Here is a 22,920-nt window from a genome sequence, read left to right as displayed (position 1 = left end):
GGTTACACCGAGGCTCACCGTCCGGCGACTTGCATTGACCGACGAGTCACCGCCAACCGGAACCATCTGTCACCAACCCCTCCCCGCACCCCTGAACTTCCGTCTCACAACGCCGTCAACACCTCCAGGCTCCCCGTCCAGGCATCCATCCATTTGATCTCCAGGCTTCCCTTACACTCGTTTATAAGCCAACGTACTGGGCTTGTTAATTCTCTCGTCCTTCAGCTCCTAATTCCCATCATCACCGTGCGCTTACACTTCCTGTTGGTCCCATCTCATCGAACCGAACCCCTCCGAACCGAACCCTCGCAAATCGCAAATCAACTCGCCGCCTTTATATTAAACTCGCGTCAAGGGGCGATGCAATATCTCCGTCGACGTAGGAACAAGTCGACTGCAACCATGTCCCCACCCCGCATCTTGGTCATCGGCGCCGGCTCCCGCGGGCACGCCTATGCCCGCGCCATGACAACCAGCACCAACGCAGTCGTAGCCGCCATCGCCGAACCTCTACCTTTCAAGCGTGCCCACTTTGGCCGCACCTACGTCTGGGGTTCCGACGCCGAGCCGCAAGAAGGCCAGGCCTTTGCCAGCTGGGAAGACTTTCTCAAGTACGAAACCAACCGCCGCCAGCTCGCCGCCTCACGCACCTCCTCGCACCCCGCCGTCCCCCCTGGCGTCGACGCTGTCTTCATCTGCGTCCTCGACGAGATGCATCGCGACGTCGTCGTCGGCCTCGCCCCGCTAGGTCTGCACATCATGTGCGAGAAACCCCTGGCCACCAACCTCGCAGACTGCCTCACCATCTACGACGCCCTCTCCCCACCAACAACAACATCACAAGTTCCCACGACAGACCGCAACCACCGCTCACCCGCCACCTCCCTCTTCTCCGTCGGCCACGTCCTCCGCTACAGCCCCCACAACATCCTCCTCCGCCGCCTGCTCCTCCACGACCGCGCCATAGGCGACGTCCTCTCCATCGAGCACACCGAGCCCGTCGGCTGGTGGCACTTTGCCCACTCGTACGTCCGCGGCAACTGGCGCCGCGAGTCATCCACCGCCCCGAGCCTCCTCACCAAAAGCTGCCACGACATCGACCTGCTCCTCTGGCTCCTCTCCGCCCCGCCCCACGCCGCCCCCGACGACGACGACCACGCCTTCCATCTCCCCTCCACCGTCTCCTCCACCGGCTCCCTCCTCGCCTACCGCAAGGCCCGCAAGCCCGCCGCCGCAGGCACCGCCACCAACTGCATGCGCTGCCCGCTCGGCGACAGCGGCTGCAAGTACTCGGCCAAAAACATCTACCTGGGTCCTCACCTCGCGGGCCTCGCCGCCGGGAACACCGGCTGGCCCATCAAGATTGTGCTCCCGGAGATCGAAGACATGCCGAACTTTGGTGCGGCCAAGCAAGCCCTCGAGGCCCGGCTCGCCGAGGACTACGACGCATCCACCACGCCCGACGCAGAAATCGCCGCCCGTCCTTGGTTCGGCCGCTGCGTCTTCGAGGCCGACAACGACGTGTGCGACGACCAATTCGTCACCCTCACCTGGGATGACGACGAGACACCGACGGGTCAAGATGATCAGGGAGGGAGCGGGACGAGAGGGGAGAGGAGAAGGCTGGCCAAGCAGGCCACGCTGCACATGGTGGCGTCTACCAAGAAGATCTGCGAGCGGTACAGCCACATCTATGGCACCGACGGGGAGATCTACGCCGACTCCCGCACCATTACCGTCGCGGACTTTACCACGGGCGAGACAAAGACGTACCACCCCAAGCAGGAGGATGCGGGCCACGGCGGCGGCGACGTCGGCCTGGCGAGGCAGTTTGTCACCGCCGTCGACAAGGTCAAGAACGAGGGATGGGATGTGGCGAGGGCGCAGGCCGAGTTTATCGGCTGCTCGTTGGACGAGGTGATTCGGAGCCACGCCCTGATCTTCGCGGCTGAGGAAGCGAGGAGAGAGGGCAAGGTCGTCCGGTGGGCTGAGTGGTGGGGGCGAGTGAGCAGTGGTGGGTAGGGACTGTTATTGATCTTATAATGAACGGAATGCAACAAACCTTACCGTCATACCTCCCCCAGCCTCGATGTCGACTTACCAACTCACCTACCAGATAGCTGATCATCAGGACCAACACAGAGGATAGATTCCCGCCGCAGCCGCCTCCTGCCCCCAGAAATCCCAATCGACCCAGACACTCCTCTGGTCGACAAGCACCAACTCTCCCTCGGGGCCCAGCAACTCCCACAAAACTCCGAGGCAGCCCTCCTTTTCCTCCGTTTCTTGTTCCCCCGTGCCCCTACCGGAGAGACAACCTCGGTCGACGTCGCCTGAAAACGTCCGACACCCGGTCCGTAACCCAGCAACAATGAGCCGCCGAAAACGCACACCGGAATCTCCCAGCTCTCGCGCAAACTGCACAACGGAAGAAACAGGTACGTCGCCTGTCGCGCAGCCGCGCAGGTCGAGGAACATTGTCTCCATGCCGCCAGGTAAGGCCTCCAACCACCACCCTCTGTCACCGTTTTCGTTTCCGACTCTTGTTGAGAGACGCCCCGGGACTACAAAGACACGCAGGGGAAAAGTTGGCAGCTTCGCAGGCCTGCCGTCGACATATGTCAAGCTGGGGTTAGTCTGGATGGACGGATCCGTAAGAGCAGCATCGGGGAGGGGAAACAAAAAAGGGGACGCGAGGATGGAAAACGCCCGACGCACCGCGTCCGCATACCCCACGGCAAAAGCCCCGGGACACCGACGCCGAATTCCCAGCATGGCGGGCGTCGTCGTCGCGCCGGGGACCAAAAAGTCTCCCGAGACATGCTGGTGCTCGGGGTGGCCGACTCGCGAGCCGTCGCTCCTGCGGTACACGTCGGTGCGCTGGAGTCCGTAGAGCTCGTTCAGCGCCCGGCGGTACGGGTCGTCGGTGCAGAGATGCCACTCGGGGAGGAAGACCTCGAAGATGCAGCGTCGCGAACATAGAGCGTCGGCGATGACCTGGTGTTTGAGTTCGTTGGGGAGGTTGGCGATGCGGTCGACCAGGGATGGTGGCGGTCGTATGGCAGATGGCACCGACTTTTCGTTTTCGTTGCAGTTCGGCGCGAACGTACTTGCTGTCTCTGTGTTCATTGTAGCCAGACGATGGTCCGAGTTGAAGATACAGGTTAGGGTATTGGGATCTCGTTCTTCTGCTGTTGTTAGTCGATATATCCTCCTACTTACCTGGATGATAGATTTCGTGTGTTGCTGTCGGAATATCATGGCAAGCATAAATCCTAGGACATCTCCATGCATATATACTGTCGGATGAGCTTGAGGGACAATGAAGCGGGCCGTCCCGAGTTTCTGTTCAGCCGCCTTTGTTCTCGTCCTTTGTCCGGTGATGTTGTTCAGGACAAGATGAGGCTCAACTCGCAACAATGAGAATACATGGTCATTGTTCAAGTTTATGGGGCTTGTCGAGCCAAGCCAACTAGTCCGTCGTCTTTATTGCCTTTCGAAAGTCGATTAGCGATTTCGCAGCAAGCGATCGTGAACATGCCGTCGCGCCTCGACTGCAGTAAGGGGCTTGATTATATCCATCGAAGAGTCGTCGTATATGCCCCTTTTCCAGTAACATGTCACCAATATATAATTTCACTTACACATCTCGAGTACAGGTCCAGTAGAGTGAATGTTTCTGAATCACTCAGTTGCTTATCGTCACTGCTCAGTTTGTCAAATAGAATATCGTTCTTCATATAGTCCTGTGCTGTCGTAGCTGTCCCTCCAACTTACCTTTATTCAAAGCCAACAGCATCAAGACAATAAACTCACCTCACTCAATCTCAAACCGCGGCCTAGCACCATCGCTCATGACGCCCGACATCTGAAACTCCCCAAACTCTTCCAGATCCTCCAGATCCGGGTCCCCAAACTCCTCCTGCTCCATCCGCTCATTCTCCCCCCTGCGCAGCCTCGTCTCGCACGCCCGAGCCTCCTCCGGCATGCCAAGGTCCACCAGCAAGTCCACCACGTCGTACCGGCCCCCCTCCTCCTGCGCCCACGCCACCAGCCGCATGACGGCCAGGAAATCCGCCTCGCTCGCGTCCCGGCACCACCGCAGGATCCCGCACCACGTGCGCGCCCACGTCCTCACCCACCCCGCCCGCAGCGTCCCCGCCGCCTCGCGCACCTCCACCGTCGTGTTCCGCAGGCACTCGTTGAACGGGTCCCCCTCCACCTCCGGGTCCGGCTCCCCGCCCAACGCGTAGGGGAGCAGCCGGTACGACGCCAGATTGTACGCCGCCAGCTTGGCCATCCGGTGGTTGCACAGCAGCGACCCCACCAGGCCGGCCGAGAAGTCCGCCCCCAGCATCGTCGCCACCCCGGACATGACGTCCTGCCGCTTGGGGGGGTCCAGCTGTCCGTCCTCCGAGTCTGGGTACGAAGAGTCCCTGTCGCCGTCAGGCTTGTCCGAGTCAGCTATGGAACCGCCGCACTCACCTTGCCCCAAATCCTCCCGCCGACGGAGCGGGACGGGCGGGATCGTGCGCACGAAAACCGGCTTCCGCGGCCGCGGAGGCGCCAGGGGTTCAATCTCATACCTTTTAGGCTTGGCCGTGACACCAGCCGGCGGTTGCATGTCGATCTTGGGAGGGCCGTATCGTCGCCACGGTTCATTCTTCTCCGAGGCGGAGGAAGACGACGAGTTGGAACCGTTCAGAGGTGCCATGTAGCGTCTGTTCTGGCCGTGCCGCGCCGGCTCGCCAAGCTCGCGAAACGAAGGATCCTCTCCCATCTCCACCTCGATAGCCAAGGCCCCTAGCTCAGTCCTGCTCAGCAAGCCCCGGCGGTCCGCCTCCTCCTCCCGCACGTATCGACGGATCCTCTTGATCATGCCGTCGTCGGCGATATGGTACGCTTCGCCCAGCCAGCGGTCCCGCCCGGAGAAACGCGCCATGGCCTGGTCGGCGTCGCTGAGCGTGCCCCACGCCCGGGCCGCCGCCTGCGGGTCGCCACTGCCGAGGCGACTGAGGTTGTACTGGCGGACGCCGCGGCTGTACATGTGCTGCGCCCTGTGGGGCGGGTGCAGAACGCTCAGCAGCGGACTGGCCGCCCATATGAAGGCGCCGAGCTTGCGCAGCGTGCGCGCGTCGATGCGCCGCTCCCGCCCCACGCCGACGTGCACGTGGAAACCACAGGTCTGGTTGACGCGGCAGCGGAACGACGAGGTGACGGTGGTGAGTGCGAGCTGGATCAGGTCGAAGCTGTTGTCCCGGTCCCACATGGCCGGGCTGACCAGCTCTACGCCGGTGAAATGGTACCCCGAACCGGGTAGGTATTCGTTGAGGGAGAGGTCTCGGGTGATGGAGAAGGCCGAGATGCCTCCCGCGTCTGCCTGGCGCTGCTGAATCGAGCCCGGGGCGTAGCCCTCTGCCTCGCTGACCGGAAGGCCAATGTCAACCAGAGCTTTCCTCACCTGTCTGTGGATATGGTCGGTACGTCGGTCAGACGACTCGGAGTCGGGGTCGCGGGGCACGCGAAGAAGGGGAGGGAGTTTGTCGGCGATATCCTGGTCGGGATCCGCCTTGTCTTCGTACACCCAGGCCACCATGAACTCAAGCTCGACGCCAAAGGAGATGCCCGCAGGCCTGATAGGCGGCAGGTTATCTTCGCGCTGCTTCCCCTTGGCGGCTTCGCTGGCGGTTTTGCTTGCAGTTTCGCCGCCTGTGTTCGACTTGGACGAGGACAGGCTGGAGCTGGTAGCAAGAGGCTTGTCACTGGGAGGGCCACTTACCTGTTCGATAGTTGTATGATGCATGTTGACGAGTCGCTCTCGTGCTGGATATGTTCTTGATATAATTGTTGAGTCGGATATTGCTGTTGTTGTAAGGTAGTTTTTCTGGTCGTTGCTAATTTATCATGTCTCCAGTCCGTCAGCTTCCAGCGTCATGGCCCAATTTATAGGAACGGGCGTAGACGGAACATCCGCCGACTTGTTCATCGCCAGACAAGAGTGAAACGGAACAGCGCACAAGGCGCAGAACACGGATGGGGCGCGGAACAGGACAAACCACAGGACCCAAAAGAATACCCGGTTCATTCTCCCTGTTGCGATCCACAACACTTTGACATGTTCGAACATGGGTATTGTTCGCGCCAACGGTATCTGTTTGGCGGCCTAATCGTGCGTGGCTTTGTGCCATTGTTCGTAGTTAGTCAAAAAAAGAGTCGGGTGGGATCAAAGAACACGGAACCATCCTCGGATACCGCAAAAGACCGGCAACGAGTAGAAAGAAAACAAAGGGTAATTTCATTTGCTCCAAAAGTGTCACTACTGTCCTGCCAATCGCGCCATGTGGCCGTCTCTCATCTCTCATCTTCTCTGGCCTTCAGCCACCCAACTCCTTTCTCCGCCGGCACCTTCATCCTCGTTTTCATGGGAACATGCATCCCTTGGTGCTTCCCCCGTGTGTCTCAAAAGGCGTCGTCGATTAAGGCGCGGAAGGCCAAATGGGCCGGCGCAGCCAGCCGAGGCAGCTAAGTGAATAAAGTAAATACAAGTGAAGTGAAGAATTAAGAATTCGGCGGGGGAGACAACAGGCGCTCGCTGGTTCAGTTGATTTGCTCAGAGGCTCGGTCGTTGGGTCGCTCGCTCGAGGGAGGGGGCTCCCTCGTTTCCCTTAAACCAGGTAGGCAAAGACGGCAATGGCCAGAGCGGCGGCGCCGACGACGGGGGCGGCGGTAGGGGCGGCCAAGCTGTCATCGTCGCCTCCGGTGGCAGAGGGCTCGGGCTCGCGAGTCTGGGAGGCATCACCGGAGGAAGTGGGCGACGAGGTGGTGGTGCTGCTGGTGGCGGAAGCTTCCGCGGCCGTGGAAGTGTTCTCGGCGAAGGCATTGAGGAGCTCATCGGGATCGCAGGCGGCATCACGGTCGTTGTGGCACTCTTGCTGGCCGCGGGCGTCGCCTACATTGGCAGTGATGCACTCCTCAAAGGCAGCATTGCAGATGAAGCTGGGCATGGAGGATCGGTAGTATTCGAGACCGGGGGCGGTGCCGTTTCTGCATGTGCAGTCGTAGTCGAGAGTGGACTAAATGAAAAAGAAAATCGCAACATGGTTAGTGGGTGGTGGGCCCCCTGGTAACATGGGGTTCCTTCGTCTTACCGTGGAGCAGTCGTTGGTGGCAGAATTGTTCTCGCAGAGGCGAGTGCAGACATTCCTCTGGCCCTGGCACCAAGCGTCTACGAGGATAGAACAGGTCCGTTAGCAAATTGCATGGCCACCGCCAGAACCTGGGACGCGAAAACAGAGACGAGACGACAAAGGGAAGGGACTTACTCCGAGTGCCAATATCGATGGCGCCTACGTTGGCGAGGTCCTCGTTGGTGTAGACCTTGCGCTGAGCAGAGACGAGGCTGCTGGCAGCCGCAAGGGCCAGGAGCATAGTGTTGAAAGTGGGCATTGCGGATGATATGACGGGAAACGGATATGTGGTGAGATAAAAGACTAGCGAGGCGCGCAGCACTAATGCTGTTATGAGAGCGTGTTTCGTTCGCGGTTGTAAGGATGGACGATGCGATGATGGGAATGACGAGAAGTAGATGCGAGTGGTTGGGGTGGGAAAGAAAAGAAGAGGGAAAAGAAACGAAAAAAGCGAGAAGGGAGGAAAAAAAGAGAGAGCAGCGAGAATCCGTGAGGGTAGAAACCTTGGCTACAAAGGCAGGTACGATATACAACGTAAGGTACCTAAGGTATCGGTACCTGGGCAAGCTGTTCGGAGACTGGGGGATGCAGGTACAACCGAAAGCGGGTGACGATGTGATGGCTCTGTGGGCAGGTGATTACTCCCAAGCTTCACCGGCACTAGCTGAAATGTGGTGTACTAGGTACTTAGGTGTCCGTCCGTACCTGGGGCCTGTGACCGTACCTGGGCTTGTGACTAGTTTCTGAGACGGCCAAGGGGCTTTGAGTTTTACTCATCGTAGCGAGTTTGCCCTGTGGGAAGGGTCGAAGGGATGAATGAGTTTATTTAGATAGTCCCTCTTTCTCTTGTCTCGTCTCAACGTCAGGCCGCCCATTCCATGTACATACTCTAAGGTAGGTATACATATGACCGCTATCATAGAGTTCTACGTGTAGGTAGGTAGTCACGACCGACCGCATATTCTTATACTTTACAATGTTCGTACGCACAACACAAGGTTAGGCATGGACGTCAGGTGTCGCTGCTGCTTCGGATTGATGCGGTGGCTGGGAATCTTCCAGGCGCGACCCACATCATGACGCTATTTCGCAATGACGCCAAGGAGACTCTTGACTAGACGGCGAAACGGATTGGTCACGGAGGACCAATGCTATCTTGGCGGTCTTGGCCGACGTTTTAGGCCATTCGGATGAAGAGGTACATGTACTTTGCTATCTAGAGCTTCAGTCTGTCCTTCCGCAAGAGCCAAGAATTACCCACATCCTTCACCTTGCTTCCTCCAGGTCGAATCGTACCTACAATATTTCACCTCTTTTTATTATTCTCTTTTTATTTTTTTTTCTTTTTGGCGCCGCCTGACCGGAAGAATGCGTTCCGGCCGAGTCGCTAATGCTCCCAATACTTGACGAGACCAAAACGCGTTCGAAAGAATATCCATTGTGTTTCACCTACTCATTCTGCGGGCTGCGTTTGTGATTGCACTCATTTCCCAGTCGTTGCCAATGCAACACCAAGCATTTGCAGCACACCCCGGTTGCTGATGTGACGTGGTACTACTGCTGTGCTTCGTTGTAGGTACCTGTGGGCAGGCTTCATCATCACAACTGCATCTCCTCCAACCCGTTGGCTACGGAATGATTCACCAGCTCGAACCGTTATATTCTTACAAAGACGATCACCATCGCACGTCTTCTTGCTCAGATTCAAACACTACCCACAACTTTGGGTCAATTGAGGGTGTGAATGACCTCCCATTTCGCGTCGGCCTTGGCGAAGCTTGCCAATTTACCATTTCAGCCGATTCCAGCTAATTCGACAATGCCAAGGCCCAGCTTGACCATTGCGCAGCCGGACAGCCGATTTATCGCCCTAGCCTAGTCATGGCTCGAGATGTGTGCTCAAGAAACGAGAGGGAAACAAAAAACAAACGCGGTTCTGCCGATAGCTTCGAAGTCACGTGAGTTTCAGTCTCGACGTCTTGACACAAACACAAACGCAACTAAAAGACACCCTCACCCAAACGAGAATCAACGGTAAAGTACATCATGGTAAACGGCTCATCTCTCGGCAACACCTCTCAGAGCCACTCTTCACAGATGCGACTCGAACAACAGTTTTGTAGCGTGGCGATGGCGCCGACCACGCTCCAAGTGTCAGAGTCGCGCTGTCGGTCTCATTTTCCCTATTTGTGCCTCGACCCCGCGTTTTATCCACTCGGAGATCCATCGCCGGGGGTCCCGGTGCGCCTCTCGTCTAGCAAATCTCGTCTATCCGTCGCATGGAAAATGTCATCGCAGCTTACCTCACCAAAATCCGGGGGCCGGCGACATGACGTCTTGTCTGATATGAAGAACGAACTCAAAAATCGGCGTAATTTTCCCTCTTTTCCTACTCGTATTCAAGCGAGTGCTAGCTTTCTCTCCATGGACCCAAACGCGTTATATATAATTCTGCTCTGGACATAGCCGTGGTTTCCTAGTTCATCGTCATCTTCTGTGCTGCTTGTTTCCCCAACTCGAATCACGACCAGGAACGCGACGATCCGAAATCCCAACGGAAAACCCGTCTTTTCTGCGGAGCGGGTGCTGGTGGGCGTTTGGCACGGCCGTGATCATGGAGAACTTCCGAGTGGGCACCTGGGCAGCCCAGAATCCCGTCACGGCTGTCGTGATTGCCGTGGCTTTGTTTCTCCTGCTCTGGACATGGAAAGTTAATCATGCCATGAGTACCACCCCGCCAGATCTCCTCAGACTGACCAAGGGGCCGTGGCTGGAGGAGGACATCAGGAGAGTCTACCGTCGCGTCGAGGAAACCCCATGTGACTGGAAGCCTCACCTGCCGCCCAGACTAGAAAGGCGGTACATCATAGTTGGCGGTTCTGGTATGCTCACTTGAACCCCCTTCTTCTATCCCATCTTGCCTCGTTTGCCCTCGTTGGAGGTACAGCCTGAGGTGCAGCGAGACATGTCATGAGGCTGTTTGACGGTTTTGGCTCACATGCCCTCGCGCTATAGGTCTAGCTGGGGGTTATATTGTCCTCCAACTACTTCAGCGCGGACAACCACCTTCGTCCATTCGCATCGTGGACGCCCGGCCACCCACCCGTGAGGACATGTCCACCGGCCCAGCCGCCCACGTCGACTTTGCTCAAGCCGATATCACCTCCGAATCCTCCACCCAGGCCGCCTTCGCCAAGCCCTGGGATGCTTCCGTCTCGGCCTTGCCTCTGACTGTGTTCCACACTGCCGCCGTCATCCGGCCCTCCGAGCGTAGCCCTCTCGTCTACGACCGCTGTGCCAAAGTGAACGTGACGGGCACCGCCCACGTCATCGCCGCGGCCCAACGCGCCGGCGCAGACGTCCTGATCAGCACCTCGAGTTGCAGCACCGGCCTACGACCCGTCACCTGGTTCAACGCACCCTGGTCCCGCTGGCCGACCAACTACGTCCAGACCATGACCGAGGACGACTTTTTCACGCCGCTCCGGGCCCCCCAGGAGTTCTTTGCCAACTATGCCCGCAGCAAGGCCGAAGCTGAACGACTCGTCTGCGCGGCCGATACCCCTGGCGGTGGCGGTAGGGACGGCCACGGCCACGGCCACGGCACACCCTTACGAACCGGCGTCATCCGCCCGGGCAACGGCATCTACGGCACCTCGCCCGACGTCATCATCACCCCGGTCATGGGCCTGGATGCGTTCCCCACCTTCTCGGCACCGTGGGTTCAAAACTGGGTACACGGCGCCAACGTGGCCCTGGCCCACCTGGATCTCGAAGCCGCCCTTTTGGGACCCCACGTCGATGCCGTCGCGGGGCGGCCTTTCCTCGTCACCGACGAGGGACCCCCCTTGCGCTTCGACGACTTTTACACCGCCCTACGCACCGTCTGCGACTCGAGCCCCGTGGTGCAGTACCCGCCGCCGGTGCTCATGCTGGCCCTGGCGACGGCCATCGAGGCGTGGTGCCTGCTGCTGTGGCACGTTCCCGTGCTGAAGCGCCTCGGGCTTCGGGAGCCCGCCATGCCCATGTACCTTCTGCAGCCTGCGTGCCTTAACGGCGCCATAAGCTGCCTCATTGACGACCGGGCCGCGCGGCGACCTGTGCACGAGGGGGGCATTGGGTACCGCGGGGTCTGCACGACGATGGAGGGTGTCTGCATGCAGTTTGCGGACTGGAACCGTCAACGACAGGCTCGGGGGCAGGAGACATCCTCGGCGGTGAAGACGACCATCGGGAGAGGCTAGGGGAGGGACTCAAGAGTTGGACGACTTACGTGATGACGGCCCCTTGGTTCAACTATAGACACTAGCCATTGCCTGAATGTCACGGGCTGCTTTCTCGTGCGACCTACACTAGTACAAACGTCGGTGATCAGTTTCTGCCAGTCTGACCACGGACAAGCGATTTCCTGGTTCCCAGTAGTCGAGTTGGTATAATTAATATACTGGAACTACGAGGTGGGCGGGCAACATAAGCTCAGCCCCGCCCGAATAAACAATTGTAGCAAGTTTGAAAGCTGCACTGAAAAAGACACACAATCTCCTGTTCCTCACAAGATAGGGAGGTTCGTATCCCACGAATTGGCAAGAGATGAGGTTGGGCCGTTTGTCCCTTTCGGTGTTCTATCACTGTTTCTCCAAGCGATGCTAGCAGTGGGATAAACACTCGAGACTCGCCCATGTTTATAGACAACATTGTTCCGAACCAGCAGCGATAGAGAGAGTATGTGGTCAAAGGGATATAGCGAGTCTGCTAGACAGCCAGATAGTTCGGGCAGAGTGTAGACCAAGTTAAGTTACCTCTTTTTTGACACCATCCTGCCCCGATGCTGATGCTGGATTCTCAGACTCTTGGAATCCCAGGCAGGTTGTGGTCGACGAGGGAAGAGGTTAGGCGAGACGGTGATCAGTCTAGATACAGTAGCCAGCTGATTCGGCCTCTGACCTCTTATCCGCAATCCACAATGCTAGCTACCTACTTGAGAGAGAGTGAAGTAATTACCGTATGTGGTTGTTTGTCCCCGGGAAAATAGACACTTTAATTCAGGTCTATTCGTTACTAATCTGTTAGTAATAGGAATCAGCTCAATTTATAGTCGTTTCCTTCGGGCGTTCTCTCGCCACGGATTACTAATAATATCGCACCCTTGGTCCAATCAAGTCACATGATTTCATTAGAGGGGTTTAATCAGCCGCCAAGGTGGCGCTGAGTCAAAAGGATCAACCAGTCCTTTCAGGAGGCAAAACCCCGCCCCGCCACCGCCACCTCTCAAACCAACTGTGATTCTTTCTCTCCTCTGCATAAAGAACCATCACGAGTCACAACAGTCAACGTCTTACAACCACCAGACAAGACTCTCAAAAAAGGAAACCGTCCTTCTAACTTTATTTCTCCCCATCCTCCCTCTTTACTTTCGTCCTCCTTTTCTCAAATCACGAGAAAACCCCCGCTCGCACAACAAAGAACTCGTTTTCTTCACACGAAAAAAAAAAGAACCAAAAAGAAAGAAAAGGACAAACCGCAGCACAACAACATCCACACTTTCCCTCTCCTCCACAACCGCCGCAACCCTTTACCCTCGCCATCGATGACGACCATCGAGAACCTCAAGACCATCGACCCCTTCGCCGATGCCGAGGAGGCCGACGTTGGCACCGAGTCTACCAAGAAGGCCCAGGAGTACATCCACATCCGGATCCAGCAGCGCAACGGCCGCAAGACCCTGACCACCATTCAGGGCCTGCCCCGCCGCTTCGACCAGAAGAAGATCCTCAAGGTCATCAAGAAGAAGTTTGCCTGCAACGGCACCATCGTGGAAGACACCGATCTCGGCGAGGTCATCCAGCTCCAGGGCGACCAGCGCAAGAACATTCACGAGTTCCTCATCGACAAGCAGGAGGGTCTTGAGATGGACGCCAAGGTATGTTTAAGAAGACCATTCTGACCGTGTCCACTTTTTCGTTCTTCCGTTCTTTGTCAACTTTTGCTAACTCGCCTTCTTCCTTTTAGCTCGTCAAGGTCCACGGTTTCTAAAGAGATCTTGCCAGCTGTCTGACACGCCCTGCAACGCGCGCTTTTCTTCCCAGGCAATACCCTTCAAACTTGCCGGGAACAACAACACCATACGTCTCTTTGGGTCTCTTATCGCCAACAGCACATCCTACATTGCGGCTTTTGCCACTGCTTATGTTATAATTTGCGTACTTGGGATGCGAGAGACAAAAACGTCGGGGGGTGTGAAGAGAGCAATGAGAAAATAAGGTCCCCGGTGGATGGATGATTGAGACTGGAGATTCATCTTCATAGCGCGTAACTGCTTTTGGCGTCTCACAAACATCTTGTCCGTCCGACTGACTTGGCTTTCGGAAGAAGAGGTAGCTTAGATTGGCTTTTTGGCTAAACGTAGTCGCCCGATGGCCCGCCTACGTCGAAATCAACATGACACGTCTTATGAATCACAGTTCATGCTCCAATGTGATGGCGATTCTGATCCATGTTATCGTACTCATGATGGCCTTTGTGGTAGTAGTTGATGTGGCCACTTGGCAAAGTAGGCCGGGTATATTCTTCATGACCCAACATCTAACGAGTTTGCTCCATAGTAAAATACAAGCAAGCCAAATACATCGCCACGCGTGCCAGTCTCACAGTTCCTCCTTCGGCAGGGCCTTGAGCTGCGCCGCATGATGCGCCTCCAGCTCCCGCAACACCACCACGCTCCAATGCTCCCCATCCTTCCCAGCCTGCTTTTCACGCACCGCCCTGACGGCCTCGATCCACCTCTCGTCCGCCTCACGCCCCAGCCTCCTCTTCACCGCATCCGGCTCCGACGCGCGGAACACGGGCCAGAGCCCCTTGGTCGCGCCCGACTCCTCATCGAGGAAGTGGTCCAGGAGAAGATGCCCCACCTTGCGCTGCACGCCCGTCCACGGGCCGCCGCCCGTCGTCCTCCCCGCCAGCGCCTCCAAGAGCCGGTCCATGCCCCCGCTGGCCAGGAAATCGTCGCGCACGGCGGGGTTGCGGAGGAGACTGCTGAGGGCACCCACGCGGGCCTTGACTAGAGCCGCGGCGGCAGGGGGGGGGTCCTCCCCAGCCGAAAGGTCCAGCGGCACAAGGGGCGCGTAAAACCCGTCTCGTAGCGTGAACTTTTCCCCGTCGCGCCCGGTGCAGGTCGACTCCATCAGGCTCGGCCAGGCGTCCCCGACGAACCGGGCCGCCGGGGGGTTGTTCTGCAGCGCCGCGCCCACGATGGACGCCGCCTGCTGGTTACGGGGCGGTGGCGGCCGTGCCTCCTCATTCGACTTTGCGGGTTCCTCCCCCTGCTGCACCATCAGACAGAGAAGAGCCTGGACAGTGTCGGGGTTCTCGGCGATTTTCTCGCCGTAGTAGATGTCGTGGGAGATTTCCGCGAGGAACTCGAGGACTTCGTCGAAAGGGAGGTCGGTGCCTCCGGGGCCCTTCTTGACGTATTCAAGGTTGGAATAGAACTGGCCCGATTCTTCCTCGGGCGCCTTGACGCGGCCGAACGATTCATACACCGGCGCCCCTGACGGGATCGAGCCTTCCGATTCGCCCGCCGCCGCCTGGGGCTCGACCACTACGACCCCCGAGTCGACGGGTAATCCTTCCAGAGCCGGATTTTCGTCGTCCGAAGGGTCGTTGAGCTTGGCTTCTTTCCGGCCGGTCCAGATGTCCATCCGGACGTGGAGGCCGTTGGGAATTTCTTGGTCTTCATGGACGACTTGGAACTCCTCGGTTGGCTGAAAGATTTTCGGATAACATTCCGCTGGGTTGTCGGTGTGGCATATCAACTCGACGTCGGCTGACGGGGAGGGTTCAGGTTGGGATGCCGAGGAGGCTGGTAGAAGGAGAACAAGGCCGAGGATCGCCACAAAGAGTGCAAAAGGTGATAATATGGTGCTACTACTCGGTGACCTTGGCCGCGGCATTGTGAGACCGTGAATATAAGACCGAGTTTGGTGGTATTGTAAGTCGGGCCAGAGGGCGACGTGAGAGGGACGGAAGAGAAATACCGAAAAAGTCGCCTGAAAGAATGAAAAAAAAAATACAATGAGAATATGAGAATCTGTTTCACTCCACAAGGACTATACCCTCAGTCCTTTAATAGAATAAGATCAAGTAGGAGAATGAGTCAAGGACAAAAAGGACACCTCATCACCACGATATCGAAGTCTCCAGAATTTCAAGGTGACAATGTGTCTCCAGCTGCCACCAGAAGGCCAAAACTCCGTACCAAATCCGATTGTAATTCGGCATTGTCAGATTGGTCCATCAAGCGCGGAACGGCGTCTAGCGCTTGTTGATTATGTAATGATCACCACCGCCAGAACCACAAACCTCGCCCCAGAGAAGGCCCGTTCTCCAACCTCGGCGGATTGGACCTCACCACCACGACAATTCCCCCCAATTGACGACGCAACTCGCTCGCGCTCACTGAAAACACCTTGTAAAGATGCAGGCTATCCGACATCGAGGCGCCTGCATCGCACGCCAGGCACGCCGATCCGCCCCCCGGCCCGCGCGCCGCCACGCCTCCAGCAATGCCGAACCCGTCAACGAGTCCTTCGGGGTACGACCATCTCTTTTTCCCTCTCTGCCTCTCTCTGTCTCCCCTTCCGTACCAATTGGACACCCTCCTCCCCATCATGTCGTTTCCTTTCTTTCTGTCCACAGCATTGCGGTTCCTTACGACAATTGAGCTAACCCGCTTGTGCGTCGTGAAATGTAGCCCGGCTTCTGGACAACCGTCGGCGTGATGCCCGCATGCTACTTCATCTACCAGGCCTCCCAGCCAGGCAAAGACGGCGAGGCCCCCTGGATGACCCGCAAGATCAACGAGTACCGGCACTGGCAGGAGACATGGGAGGAGCGTAACCACCTCCACACCAAGGCCGTCGAGCAGGCCGGCTTCGACCGCACCCTCTTCCTCCACGCCCCCGAGAACCGCAACATCGACCTCCGCTTCCCCGAGTACGTCTCCTCTTTTTTTTGTTTTCTTGGCTTCGCGGCACGCAGCATTGTCCTTTTCCTCGTGTGTTGGGGAGGGACCAACGGAAACAAATGAAAACTCGCACCAATTCATGACACAAGGCTAACGCAATTCTCTTTACCAAAAACACAGGGCCGCCCAGAGCTCCGCCGCCCGTAACATCCCCGCCGGCTCGCAGGTCAACATCGACCACCTGGTAGCGCACTACAGGAACTTGAACCTGGCAGAGGAGGAGCGCAAGGCCAAGAAGCTGGCCGCACAAAACGAGTAAAGGAAGAAGAACAAGGAGAAATAAAAGAGAGGGGAAGGGACGGGAGTTGGTTAGATGTCTCTGCCGTCGCAGCGACGCACGGCAACAATGGCCGCATCATCGGGGGAGGGGATGTATGATACCGAAAACTAACGGATCGAGATGACAGGGTGACAGGTCTGCGAGAATACAACGGTTGTTTCATTTGTTCTCAAACGAACGTGCCGTCCTACTTCGTCCCTAATGCCGTAGTGTATCAACCAAGTGACTGGAAGAGCGCTCGCAAATATATCGTCCAGTCGGCCTTCTGTCGGGATCCTCGTAATGTACGGAATCTCACGTCTCCAGTTTTCAGGCAAAGGTCCCGGGAAGGGTCAGGCCGTACATTGCGTTCTCTTATGATAGTAATGACCTTCGCAGGAACACTGTTCAGACACTTAATGAATAATGACGTGGAAAGGACGGGTGGTCTGCTCTGCCCACACCGTCACCAAATCTATACCACCGAAAAGAGGTCTAAAGGACAGACAAACGCTCGAGTCGAATGATCCCGCCAGCTTTCAAACCCCAGGATACTGTAGCTGACCTGACAGACAACCCGACAGACAAAACAATTCCGCTGGATACTAAACCCCAAGTGCACAGAACGAAAACCGGGCCAAGACGAAATGCATCAACGCTCGAGGCTTTCCCACCTCTCTCACAACCCCAATCCGCTCACAGCGGCGGATACCACACCGTGTCCTTCCACTTGCCCTTTTTCCACTGCCAGTCCCACTTCCGCTTGTCCCACTGCCTCTTCGCCCACAGCGCGATCCGGCCCCCCAACCTGTTGTTCCGGACGTTCTCGCACACGCGGCAGCAACAACGGAAGCCCAACGTCCTGCCGTAGTCGATGAATATCTCCTCTCCGGGTTGAATCTCCCTCGCCGCCTTGACTACGAAGCGCGCCCCGAGAGGCGAGAGGGGGCTGATGCGCGCGTTGACCTGGCTGTCCTCGCCGGGGCACGCATGGTTGATCAAAGAGGCGTAGCCGCCCACCACGCACATCCGGCCGGTGCCGGCCACTTTCACCGTAGCAAACGCCCGGTCCCTGAGAAACTTTTCGAGCTTGAGCCGGGTGGCTTTATCATAGTCCAGGAATCGGGGTAATTCTGCCAGCCAGGGGAACATGCGCCCCAGTTGATGCCGCGTCGCCGGGGTGGCCATCTCCCAGGCGTACGAGAACCCGCGTGAATTTAGCAGATCCACCTGCCGGCATTCCAGGAGCGGAATCTCGGTAAAGATGACGTGGTCTTGATGCACCCGGTACCGTGAGAAGACGCCTCGGCCCCGTTGCCCCGAATTGTTCAGGTGCACCAGCTCGCTGGGATGGACTTGTCTGGGTGCTGGATGAGGCTTCTCTTCAGCAGCTGCCCTCGATCTCTTTCTCTTGTGACCGCGGCGGGATGAGGTGGTGTTGACCGAAGCTGCATCGACGTCTTCATTCTGTCCCTGGATAAGAGGGGGTGCCGGGGTGATTTCATCCGGATCAACTGCTTTCTCCTTCCCTTTACCTTTTCCCTTGGGTGGGCGGGGTGCAGGTGTGATCTCGTCTGGATCGCTTTCCTCGTCCCGTCTCTGCCGCCTCCCGGGTGCCGAAACAGTCTCGACGTGCTGAACTACTGCCGCTTCTGTCCTGTCGAGGCGGGATGATGGTGTCATCTCGTTTGAATTGGCGGCCTCATCGCGTTGTCCCTGGTCCGGGACTGCCGCGGTGGTCTCGCTCGGGCCAGCTGCTGCACTCCCCTCTCCTGTAACGAGGCGGGAGGATAGATCCATCTCACCCGAATTGTTGGCATCTTTGTCCTGTTTCTGGTCTGGGGGAGCTGGGATCATGTCGTCCAATGCGGCGAATACGACACCTTTCCCCCGTCCCGAGCTGCTGCGGGATGCTGGTGTCCTCTCGTGTGAAGCAACGGCTTCTTCCCGCTGCTCCTCATCAGGAATCATCGGTATACTGTCATCCTCTTTGGCGGGCTCGACGTCCTTCCCCTTTCCTTTGTCAGGCCGGGGCGCCGGAGCGATCTCGTTCGAACTGTTGGACTCTGCCAACCTTTTCTGCTCAGGGGTAAGTCCCAGGACGACCTCGTGCGATTGGGCAAACGCTCTTCTCCTCCACCAGTTGGAGGGTCCCGCGGCGATCTCATCAGAATCACGGGTCTTGCCAGGGTGCTGCGGCATGGTTGACGCCGTGATGGGTGAGGTGTCCGTATTGATGCAAGCACTCGGAACCTGTGCCTCTCGAATCCGTGTCTTATCGCCTACAAGCTAGCTATGTTAGGATGGAGATATTGAGCGAAGAAGAGGCGGGGATGGTGATGCATCTCCTCACTCGGGGAGCAAGCCTGGGACATTAGAACCTTTTGGACACAAGGGGGCTCGGGACTCGCCAGGGTATTCTTTCCTCTAGAGTCCCGCCGACCCCCTCTGGGGGACTGGAAAGCTACTCGGCTTGCTCCTTCCCATGACGCTGCCCCGACGCTTGAAGTCCTTGTTACCTGTTGTCACAGTTCTGAGAGAATACGGAAAGGTGAAGTGGGATACTACTCCTTTATTGTGTTTTGAGCGGCGGCTCGAACAGGTTTGCTTCCCCTCGCAAAATAGCGTAAGCACTCGAGCGCTCCTTACTCGTCCCTTGCTACCCAAGCCAAGGACGATGCCCAAGGGAGCCGCCCCTTGTCCCCCACTCTCGACTAGTCTCTCTTGTCAAACCCTCGAGTCGTGGACTATGGAAAAACCCAGTCAGAGCCTCACAACCATTGGAGCGTGACTACTCGGGTGAGTAGACGGGAAGGCAGAGATGGGCGCGGCATGTCTTAGTGGGACAACAGAAGCTGTATTGCACTATCCCATTGCCAAATCAACATGATAGCAGATGGCTTTGCTCCGCCATATCCTACCATCGAGACCATTCCCGTTCGCCTTGTTTGATGACCGTGAATGCAAGAACCCATCTTCCCTCATAAAAGACCGGATAAACAGCGCCCCCGCACAACCCATCCATCTTTTGGATTTTTTACTTCAGAGGAATGAAACGAGACGAGTGAGTGGCACCGATACCGGGTCTGCCGTGCTTGACGGGCTTGCTGTTGTGGGTGTTAGCAAAAATTCAAGTCGATTCTTTCTTCTTCTTGGCAGACAGAAAAGGGGAGAACGTACTAAGAGATAGAAAACTCGGCAAGGTAGTGGCCGACCATCTCAGGCTTAATCTCGACCGAGTTGAACTCCTTGCCGGAGTAGATGCCGATGACGCTGCCGATCATCTCGGGCACGACAATCATGTCACGGAGGTGCGTCTTGACGAGCTCGGGCTTCTCGTTGGGCTTGGCCTCCTGCTTGGCCTTGCGGAGCTTCTTGATGAGGCCCATGGGGCGGCGCTTCAGACCGCGGTTAATGCGTCTGCGGGCACGCGCATGTACGACATCGCGGAGCTGCTCAGAGTCGAGGTCGAGGAGACTGTAGGCGCACTGATGCGTTAGCCCTCTTTCCACTTCTGTGTCCTTTTTGTTCTCCCTCTTTCATGGAACCCAGTCCAGTCCACATCACGCCCTCACCGAACCCCACTCCCAACTGTCCCTCCTCGGTTGCGGTGCAGGCACGGCAGGGATGATCTGTGATGGGAAAAGGATTCCTCTTCGGCGGGTGGGAAGGCAAACGTACTCCTCAAGGTCGATACCACGGTAGGAAAACTTGCGGAACGCTCTTCTCTTCTTGATCTCGGCGGCCTCCTCGGCGTTCTATGGATTGGCAATAACCCCAACGTTAGCCTTTCGCTTGCCCATTCTCGAGGGGACGTTTTCGTGCATTGCGTCCTTTACACCATCGAGCCGAGCAGCCCTTTATCGGTTCGCTCTCGCGGGGTCAAGGACATTTGGGAAAAATAAAACCACATACGTATTCGTCGTCAGCCATGGTTGCGGTTGGTGAGGTTCAGGGAATTCGCTTTCCGATGCGTCGAATCGAGAAGCGAATCTGCTGGATTGGCCTGGCGTGCGGGATGGAAATTGAGAGACCTGGTCGTTAGAAGTTCGCTTCGCTTCGCAATGGAGGGCTGCAAAGTCTCTTGGAAAGGGAATGGCCCAGCCCCAATTTTCTAGGGCGTAAACCCTCGCATTTGTGCCCCACGTCATGTGATCACAAACTCGACTAACACAGAACAACAATTCTGATTGGCCACACCGACGAGTGTGGGTAGCTAAGTACCTTTTCTTTCAAATCCGCGCGAAGTACAGTACAGACATGGACCCTTCTTCACCTGCGCCAGCATCGTGTCGGTGAGTCTCGGCCAGTTACCGTCAACTGCTCAGTAATCACTCTTTGAACACAGTTCGCTGGTAATCTACATCGTGCATACCTCTACGCTGTATCTATTCTCTTTCCATTACCCCTGCCTGTCTCTGCGTACTTTGTAAGGATACCCGAATCGGCGCTCCGTGCATCGAATGCCTAGCCTCGTCCGCCCCGGAACTCCTACCTCTTGCCCCCCTGTGGCCCAAGAACTGCTACCCAACTCCTAGACGCCATCCCAACGTTATTCGTAAGGATGTCGTGATTACTCTTGATAGTGGCTCACTTCGACCGTCAGTTCCTAATCCCGGGCCCCGCAGTGACCGAGGTAAAAAGAAAATGCACACCAGACTCTCCCGTCACGCAGAGGCTATCACCTTCTTACAGTGATCGCACTTAACGTCCTGGCCGCTTACCAATTGCGCCGCAAAATGCAGAGAGTGTTCCACATCACACCCGACCCTCTTGCGGAATGTTCCCTGGACGGTCATGTTGAGTCCAGGCAGCATATCCGAGTCCCCCCGTTCCCACTGATGAATCTCCTCGACCAGTTCGGACACCAGCTCAGCGACCCTGCGGGCCACGGGGCATGTTACTTCAGCTGCGTCGAGCAGGCACTTGTTGCCGCCCTGGATCTGCGAGTGTAGAAAGAAGGCGCCATGTCTCAGAGTGGCCTCGGCTGCGCTCGTGCACCATGCTTGGCATATATGTAACTCAACATCGTCGTCCCTGCCTTCGTCTATCAGGAAGCCCATCAACCCGTGTCTTACCAGAAAGAGCAATACTACGAGCCTTGCCAGGTCGACTGTCGGGAGACTTTTGATAATCTCGAGCTGAGCTGCTCGAACAGGGTTCTGGGCAGGCAGCTTCTCCCCCGCGGTTGTCGCATCCGAAGCCTCTTCACACTCGTGGCAGCGATCCCCGACAATGTGCTGGTCTAGGCGGCGCGACTCGGGCACGTCGTCGAGCGAGGACCAGGACGCAGCCTCGAGGTCGGCGATGTGGCTGCAGAGCCATAGGGCCCTTTCAAGCCCTTGTGTTATGTAGGCCATTTCTTCTGGAGTGCAGTCTTGCCCAAGGCCGGCGCATGAATAGCCTTCCGAGAGGTACGAGGTATGATGGATGAGATAATGGATCGTGCGCGCGCGTCCTTCAAATTCCCGGATCGCAGCATACGAGGGAAACGCGATCACATAGCGCGTAGGTGTCTCTGAGCTGAGGATAAGGTGCCGGGGCTGGACTTCGTACCAGTGCCGCGCGAAGTGTTCGAGGGCGATCGAGCGCTCGTATCGGTCGAGTATGTCTCGCAAGCTCTAGAAGGCGGGGAGGATCAGCAACAATGGCATCTCCTAGCCGAGTCCCGCTGAGAGAAAAAAGGAAACAGGGTCAAAGACGAACCGTGGAGGTGGCCCGGAGAGCCTGAATACCCTCGTAACTTAGAAACGGCGCAACCAAGAGAACAACGAAGCCCTGTAAAGGATGCGAGTCGTCATCCTTGTCCGTGGGTTTTATCCACTGGGGTGGCTTGGCCATATTTCCTGCTGCTGATTTGTATTGTATGTATAATGCAGAAAATCAACGATACAGCCAAAGGTAATGGTAAACCTGTCGAGTGAGAGGCCGCAAGAGAAAGTCCCCGACTTATCAACCGGTTCGTTGGTCGAGGGTAACCTTGCGTAGACCCGAGAGAGCGTCAGCCAGAGTCAGGACAGAGGTAGAGGCAGGCAAGGGGCAAAGATAAGGAGTGTAGAAGCGAAGAAGTCTTACGATAAAGGTCCGGCACTGGTTTGGCTACTTGATATATAACTCCCTTTGGTCTTCCTATGTCTTTACCGACTCGGACTTGGCCCCCGCCTCGATGGTCCGTAGATCGCGACTATGTGGACAGAAGAGTCAATGGGCACCTTGCGTGATTGGGGAGTTGCGAGGCAGTCGCCTCAGGGGTGCTCTTGTGGGAAGTTAGACACAGCCAGGCGGACGCCACACGCATGGAGAAAGCAAGATAAGGTTCAGTGTAATCGTCTGTACCTCGAGTGAGTATCTGAGTATCTATTGTGAAGTGCAGTGCCCCGGTATTAATAGAGGGAACCGTGATGGCCAAAGACGAGGCAGTGATGCAGGAGGCCACAGGGGTGGCCATCAAG

At 57.0% G+C, this 22,920-nt stretch overlaps 12 protein-coding genes across 12 annotated transcripts; 4 read left to right on the top strand and 8 right to left on the bottom strand.

Moving 5' to 3' along the window:
* Position 1: 1 nt before the first annotated feature.
* ACRALDRAFT_1092552 (uncharacterized protein) lies at positions 2-2,523 on the top strand (the record flags this gene model as incomplete). Its single annotated transcript, XM_071019620.1, has 1 exon — positions 2-2,523. A coding segment is annotated over one exon (2,021 nt), but the record flags the coding sequence as incomplete, so codon positions are not given.
* ACRALDRAFT_1069044 (uncharacterized protein) lies at positions 2,522-3,261 on the bottom strand (the record flags this gene model as incomplete). The annotated part of the gene is given in 4 exon segments (XM_071017626.1): positions 2,522-2,605; positions 2,719-3,119; positions 3,223-3,247; positions 3,259-3,261. 4 exon segments carry the CDS (start codon positions 3,259-3,261, stop codon positions 2,522-2,524), a joined length of 513 nt encoding a protein of 170 aa, XP_070877871.1.
* A 556-nt stretch (positions 3,262-3,817) lies between these two features.
* On the bottom strand, positions 3,818-5,803 carry ACRALDRAFT_1080509 (uncharacterized protein; the record flags this gene model as incomplete). Its single annotated transcript, XM_071019032.1, has 1 exon — positions 3,818-5,803. The coding sequence occupies one exon, from the start codon at positions 5,801-5,803 to the stop codon at positions 3,818-3,820; it is 1,986 nt and encodes a 661-aa protein (XP_070877870.1).
* A 414-nt stretch (positions 5,804-6,217) lies between these two features.
* On the bottom strand, positions 6,218-7,660 carry ACRALDRAFT_1075255 (uncharacterized protein). The gene is made up of 3 exons (XM_071018355.1): positions 7,323-7,660; positions 7,149-7,225; positions 6,218-7,073 (listed from the first exon to the last, which is right to left on the bottom strand). Exons 1-3 carry the CDS (start codon positions 7,444-7,446, stop codon positions 6,666-6,668), a joined length of 609 nt encoding a protein of 202 aa, XP_070877869.1. The 5' UTR covers positions 7,447-7,660; the 3' UTR covers positions 6,218-6,665.
* A 2,192-nt stretch (positions 7,661-9,852) lies between these two features.
* Positions 9,853-11,562, top strand: ACRALDRAFT_2120269 (uncharacterized protein). The gene is made up of 2 exons (XM_071023818.1): positions 9,853-10,069; positions 10,203-11,562. Exons 1-2 carry the CDS (start codon positions 9,910-9,912, stop codon positions 11,429-11,431), a joined length of 1,389 nt encoding a protein of 462 aa, XP_070877868.1. The 5' UTR covers positions 9,853-9,909; the 3' UTR covers positions 11,432-11,562.
* ACRALDRAFT_2017743 (uncharacterized protein) lies at positions 11,457-11,882 on the bottom strand (the record flags this gene model as incomplete). The annotated part of the gene is made up of 5 exons (XM_071019901.1): positions 11,457-11,483; positions 11,515-11,573; positions 11,658-11,703; positions 11,741-11,809; positions 11,853-11,882. The coding sequence occupies 5 exons, from the start codon at positions 11,880-11,882 to the stop codon at positions 11,457-11,459; spliced, it is 231 nt and encodes a 76-aa protein (XP_070877867.1).
* A 632-nt stretch (positions 11,883-12,514) lies between these two features.
* ACRALDRAFT_1092550 (uncharacterized protein) lies at positions 12,515-13,660 on the top strand. Its single transcript, XM_071019619.1, has 2 exons — positions 12,515-13,107; positions 13,197-13,660. The coding sequence occupies exons 1-2, from the start codon at positions 12,775-12,777 to the stop codon at positions 13,218-13,220; spliced, it is 357 nt and encodes a 118-aa protein (XP_070877866.1). The 5' UTR covers positions 12,515-12,774; the 3' UTR covers positions 13,221-13,660.
* Positions 13,661-13,831: 171 nt separating this feature from the next.
* On the bottom strand, positions 13,832-15,136 carry ACRALDRAFT_1080505 (uncharacterized protein; the record flags this gene model as incomplete). The annotated part of the gene is made up of 1 exon (XM_071019031.1): positions 13,832-15,136. The coding sequence occupies one exon, from the start codon at positions 15,134-15,136 to the stop codon at positions 13,832-13,834; it is 1,305 nt and encodes a 434-aa protein (XP_070877865.1).
* A 435-nt stretch (positions 15,137-15,571) lies between these two features.
* ACRALDRAFT_1075252 (uncharacterized protein) lies at positions 15,572-16,800 on the top strand. The gene is made up of 3 exons (XM_071018354.1): positions 15,572-15,777; positions 15,937-16,178; positions 16,330-16,800. The coding sequence occupies exons 1-3, from the start codon at positions 15,661-15,663 to the stop codon at positions 16,466-16,468; spliced, it is 498 nt and encodes a 165-aa protein (XP_070877864.1). The 5' UTR covers positions 15,572-15,660; the 3' UTR covers positions 16,469-16,800.
* A 364-nt stretch (positions 16,801-17,164) lies between these two features.
* Positions 17,165-18,670, bottom strand: ACRALDRAFT_1069037 (uncharacterized protein; the record flags this gene model as incomplete). The annotated part of the gene is made up of 1 exon (XM_071017625.1): positions 17,165-18,670. The coding sequence occupies one exon, from the start codon at positions 18,668-18,670 to the stop codon at positions 17,165-17,167; it is 1,506 nt and encodes a 501-aa protein (XP_070877863.1).
* Positions 18,671-19,505: 835 nt separating this feature from the next.
* Positions 19,506-20,214, bottom strand: ACRALDRAFT_1029698 (40S ribosomal protein uS19; the record flags this gene model as incomplete). The annotated part of the gene is made up of 3 exons (XM_071014877.1): positions 19,506-19,575; positions 19,649-19,945; positions 20,150-20,214. Coding segments are annotated over 3 exons (432 nt in total), but the record flags the coding sequence as incomplete, so codon positions are not given.
* A 921-nt stretch (positions 20,215-21,135) lies between these two features.
* Positions 21,136-22,309, bottom strand: ACRALDRAFT_2026286 (uncharacterized protein; the record flags this gene model as incomplete). Its single annotated transcript, XM_071020379.1, has 2 exons — positions 21,136-22,089; positions 22,175-22,309. The coding sequence occupies 2 exons, from the start codon at positions 22,307-22,309 to the stop codon at positions 21,136-21,138; spliced, it is 1,089 nt and encodes a 362-aa protein (XP_070877861.1).
* Between the last annotated feature and the right edge of the window lie 611 nt (positions 22,310-22,920).

The sequence above is a fragment of the Sodiomyces alcalophilus genome (genome assembly GCF_042370955.1).
Source record: "Sodiomyces alcalophilus JCM 7366 unplaced genomic scaffold ACRALscaffold_2, whole genome shotgun sequence".
Lineage (NCBI taxonomy): Eukaryota > Fungi > Ascomycota > Sordariomycetes > Glomerellales > Plectosphaerellaceae > Sodiomyces > Sodiomyces alcalophilus.
This window is presented reverse-complemented; position numbering and strand designations above follow the sequence as displayed.

Excerpts from the sequence above, each read along its gene's own strand:
- ACRALDRAFT_1075252 (XM_071018354.1), top strand. The coding sequence starts at position 15,661 with ATGCAGGCTATCCGACATCGAGGCGCCTGCATCGCACGCCAGGCACGC. Across the intron at positions 15,778-15,936 it reads CCGTCAACGAGTCCTTCGGG|CCCGGCTTCTGGACAACCGT; the intron begins GTACGACCATCT and ends CGTGAAATGTAG. Across the intron at positions 16,179-16,329 it reads ATCGACCTCCGCTTCCCCGA|GGCCGCCCAGAGCTCCGCCG; the intron begins GTACGTCTCCTC and ends CCAAAAACACAG.
- ACRALDRAFT_1092550 (XM_071019619.1), top strand. The coding sequence starts at position 12,775 with ATGACGACCATCGAGAACCTCAAGACCATCGACCCCTTCGCCGATGCC. Across the intron at positions 13,108-13,196 it reads GTCTTGAGATGGACGCCAAG|CTCGTCAAGGTCCACGGTTT; the intron begins GTATGTTTAAGA and ends TCTTCCTTTTAG.
- ACRALDRAFT_2120269 (XM_071023818.1), top strand. The coding sequence starts at position 9,910 with ATGAGTACCACCCCGCCAGATCTCCTCAGACTGACCAAGGGGCCGTGG. Across the intron at positions 10,070-10,202 it reads CATCATAGTTGGCGGTTCTG|GTCTAGCTGGGGGTTATATT; the intron begins GTATGCTCACTT and ends CTCGCGCTATAG.
- ACRALDRAFT_1075255 (XM_071018355.1), bottom strand. The coding sequence starts at position 7,446 with ATGCCCACTTTCAACACTATGCTCCTGGCCCTTGCGGCTGCCAGCAGC. Across the intron at positions 7,226-7,322 it reads CATCGATATTGGCACTCGGA|ACGCTTGGTGCCAGGGCCAG; the intron begins GTAAGTCCCTTC and ends CTATCCTCGTAG. Across the intron at positions 7,074-7,148 it reads CCACCAACGACTGCTCCACG|TCCACTCTCGACTACGACTG; the intron begins GTAAGACGAAGG and ends TTTTTCATTTAG.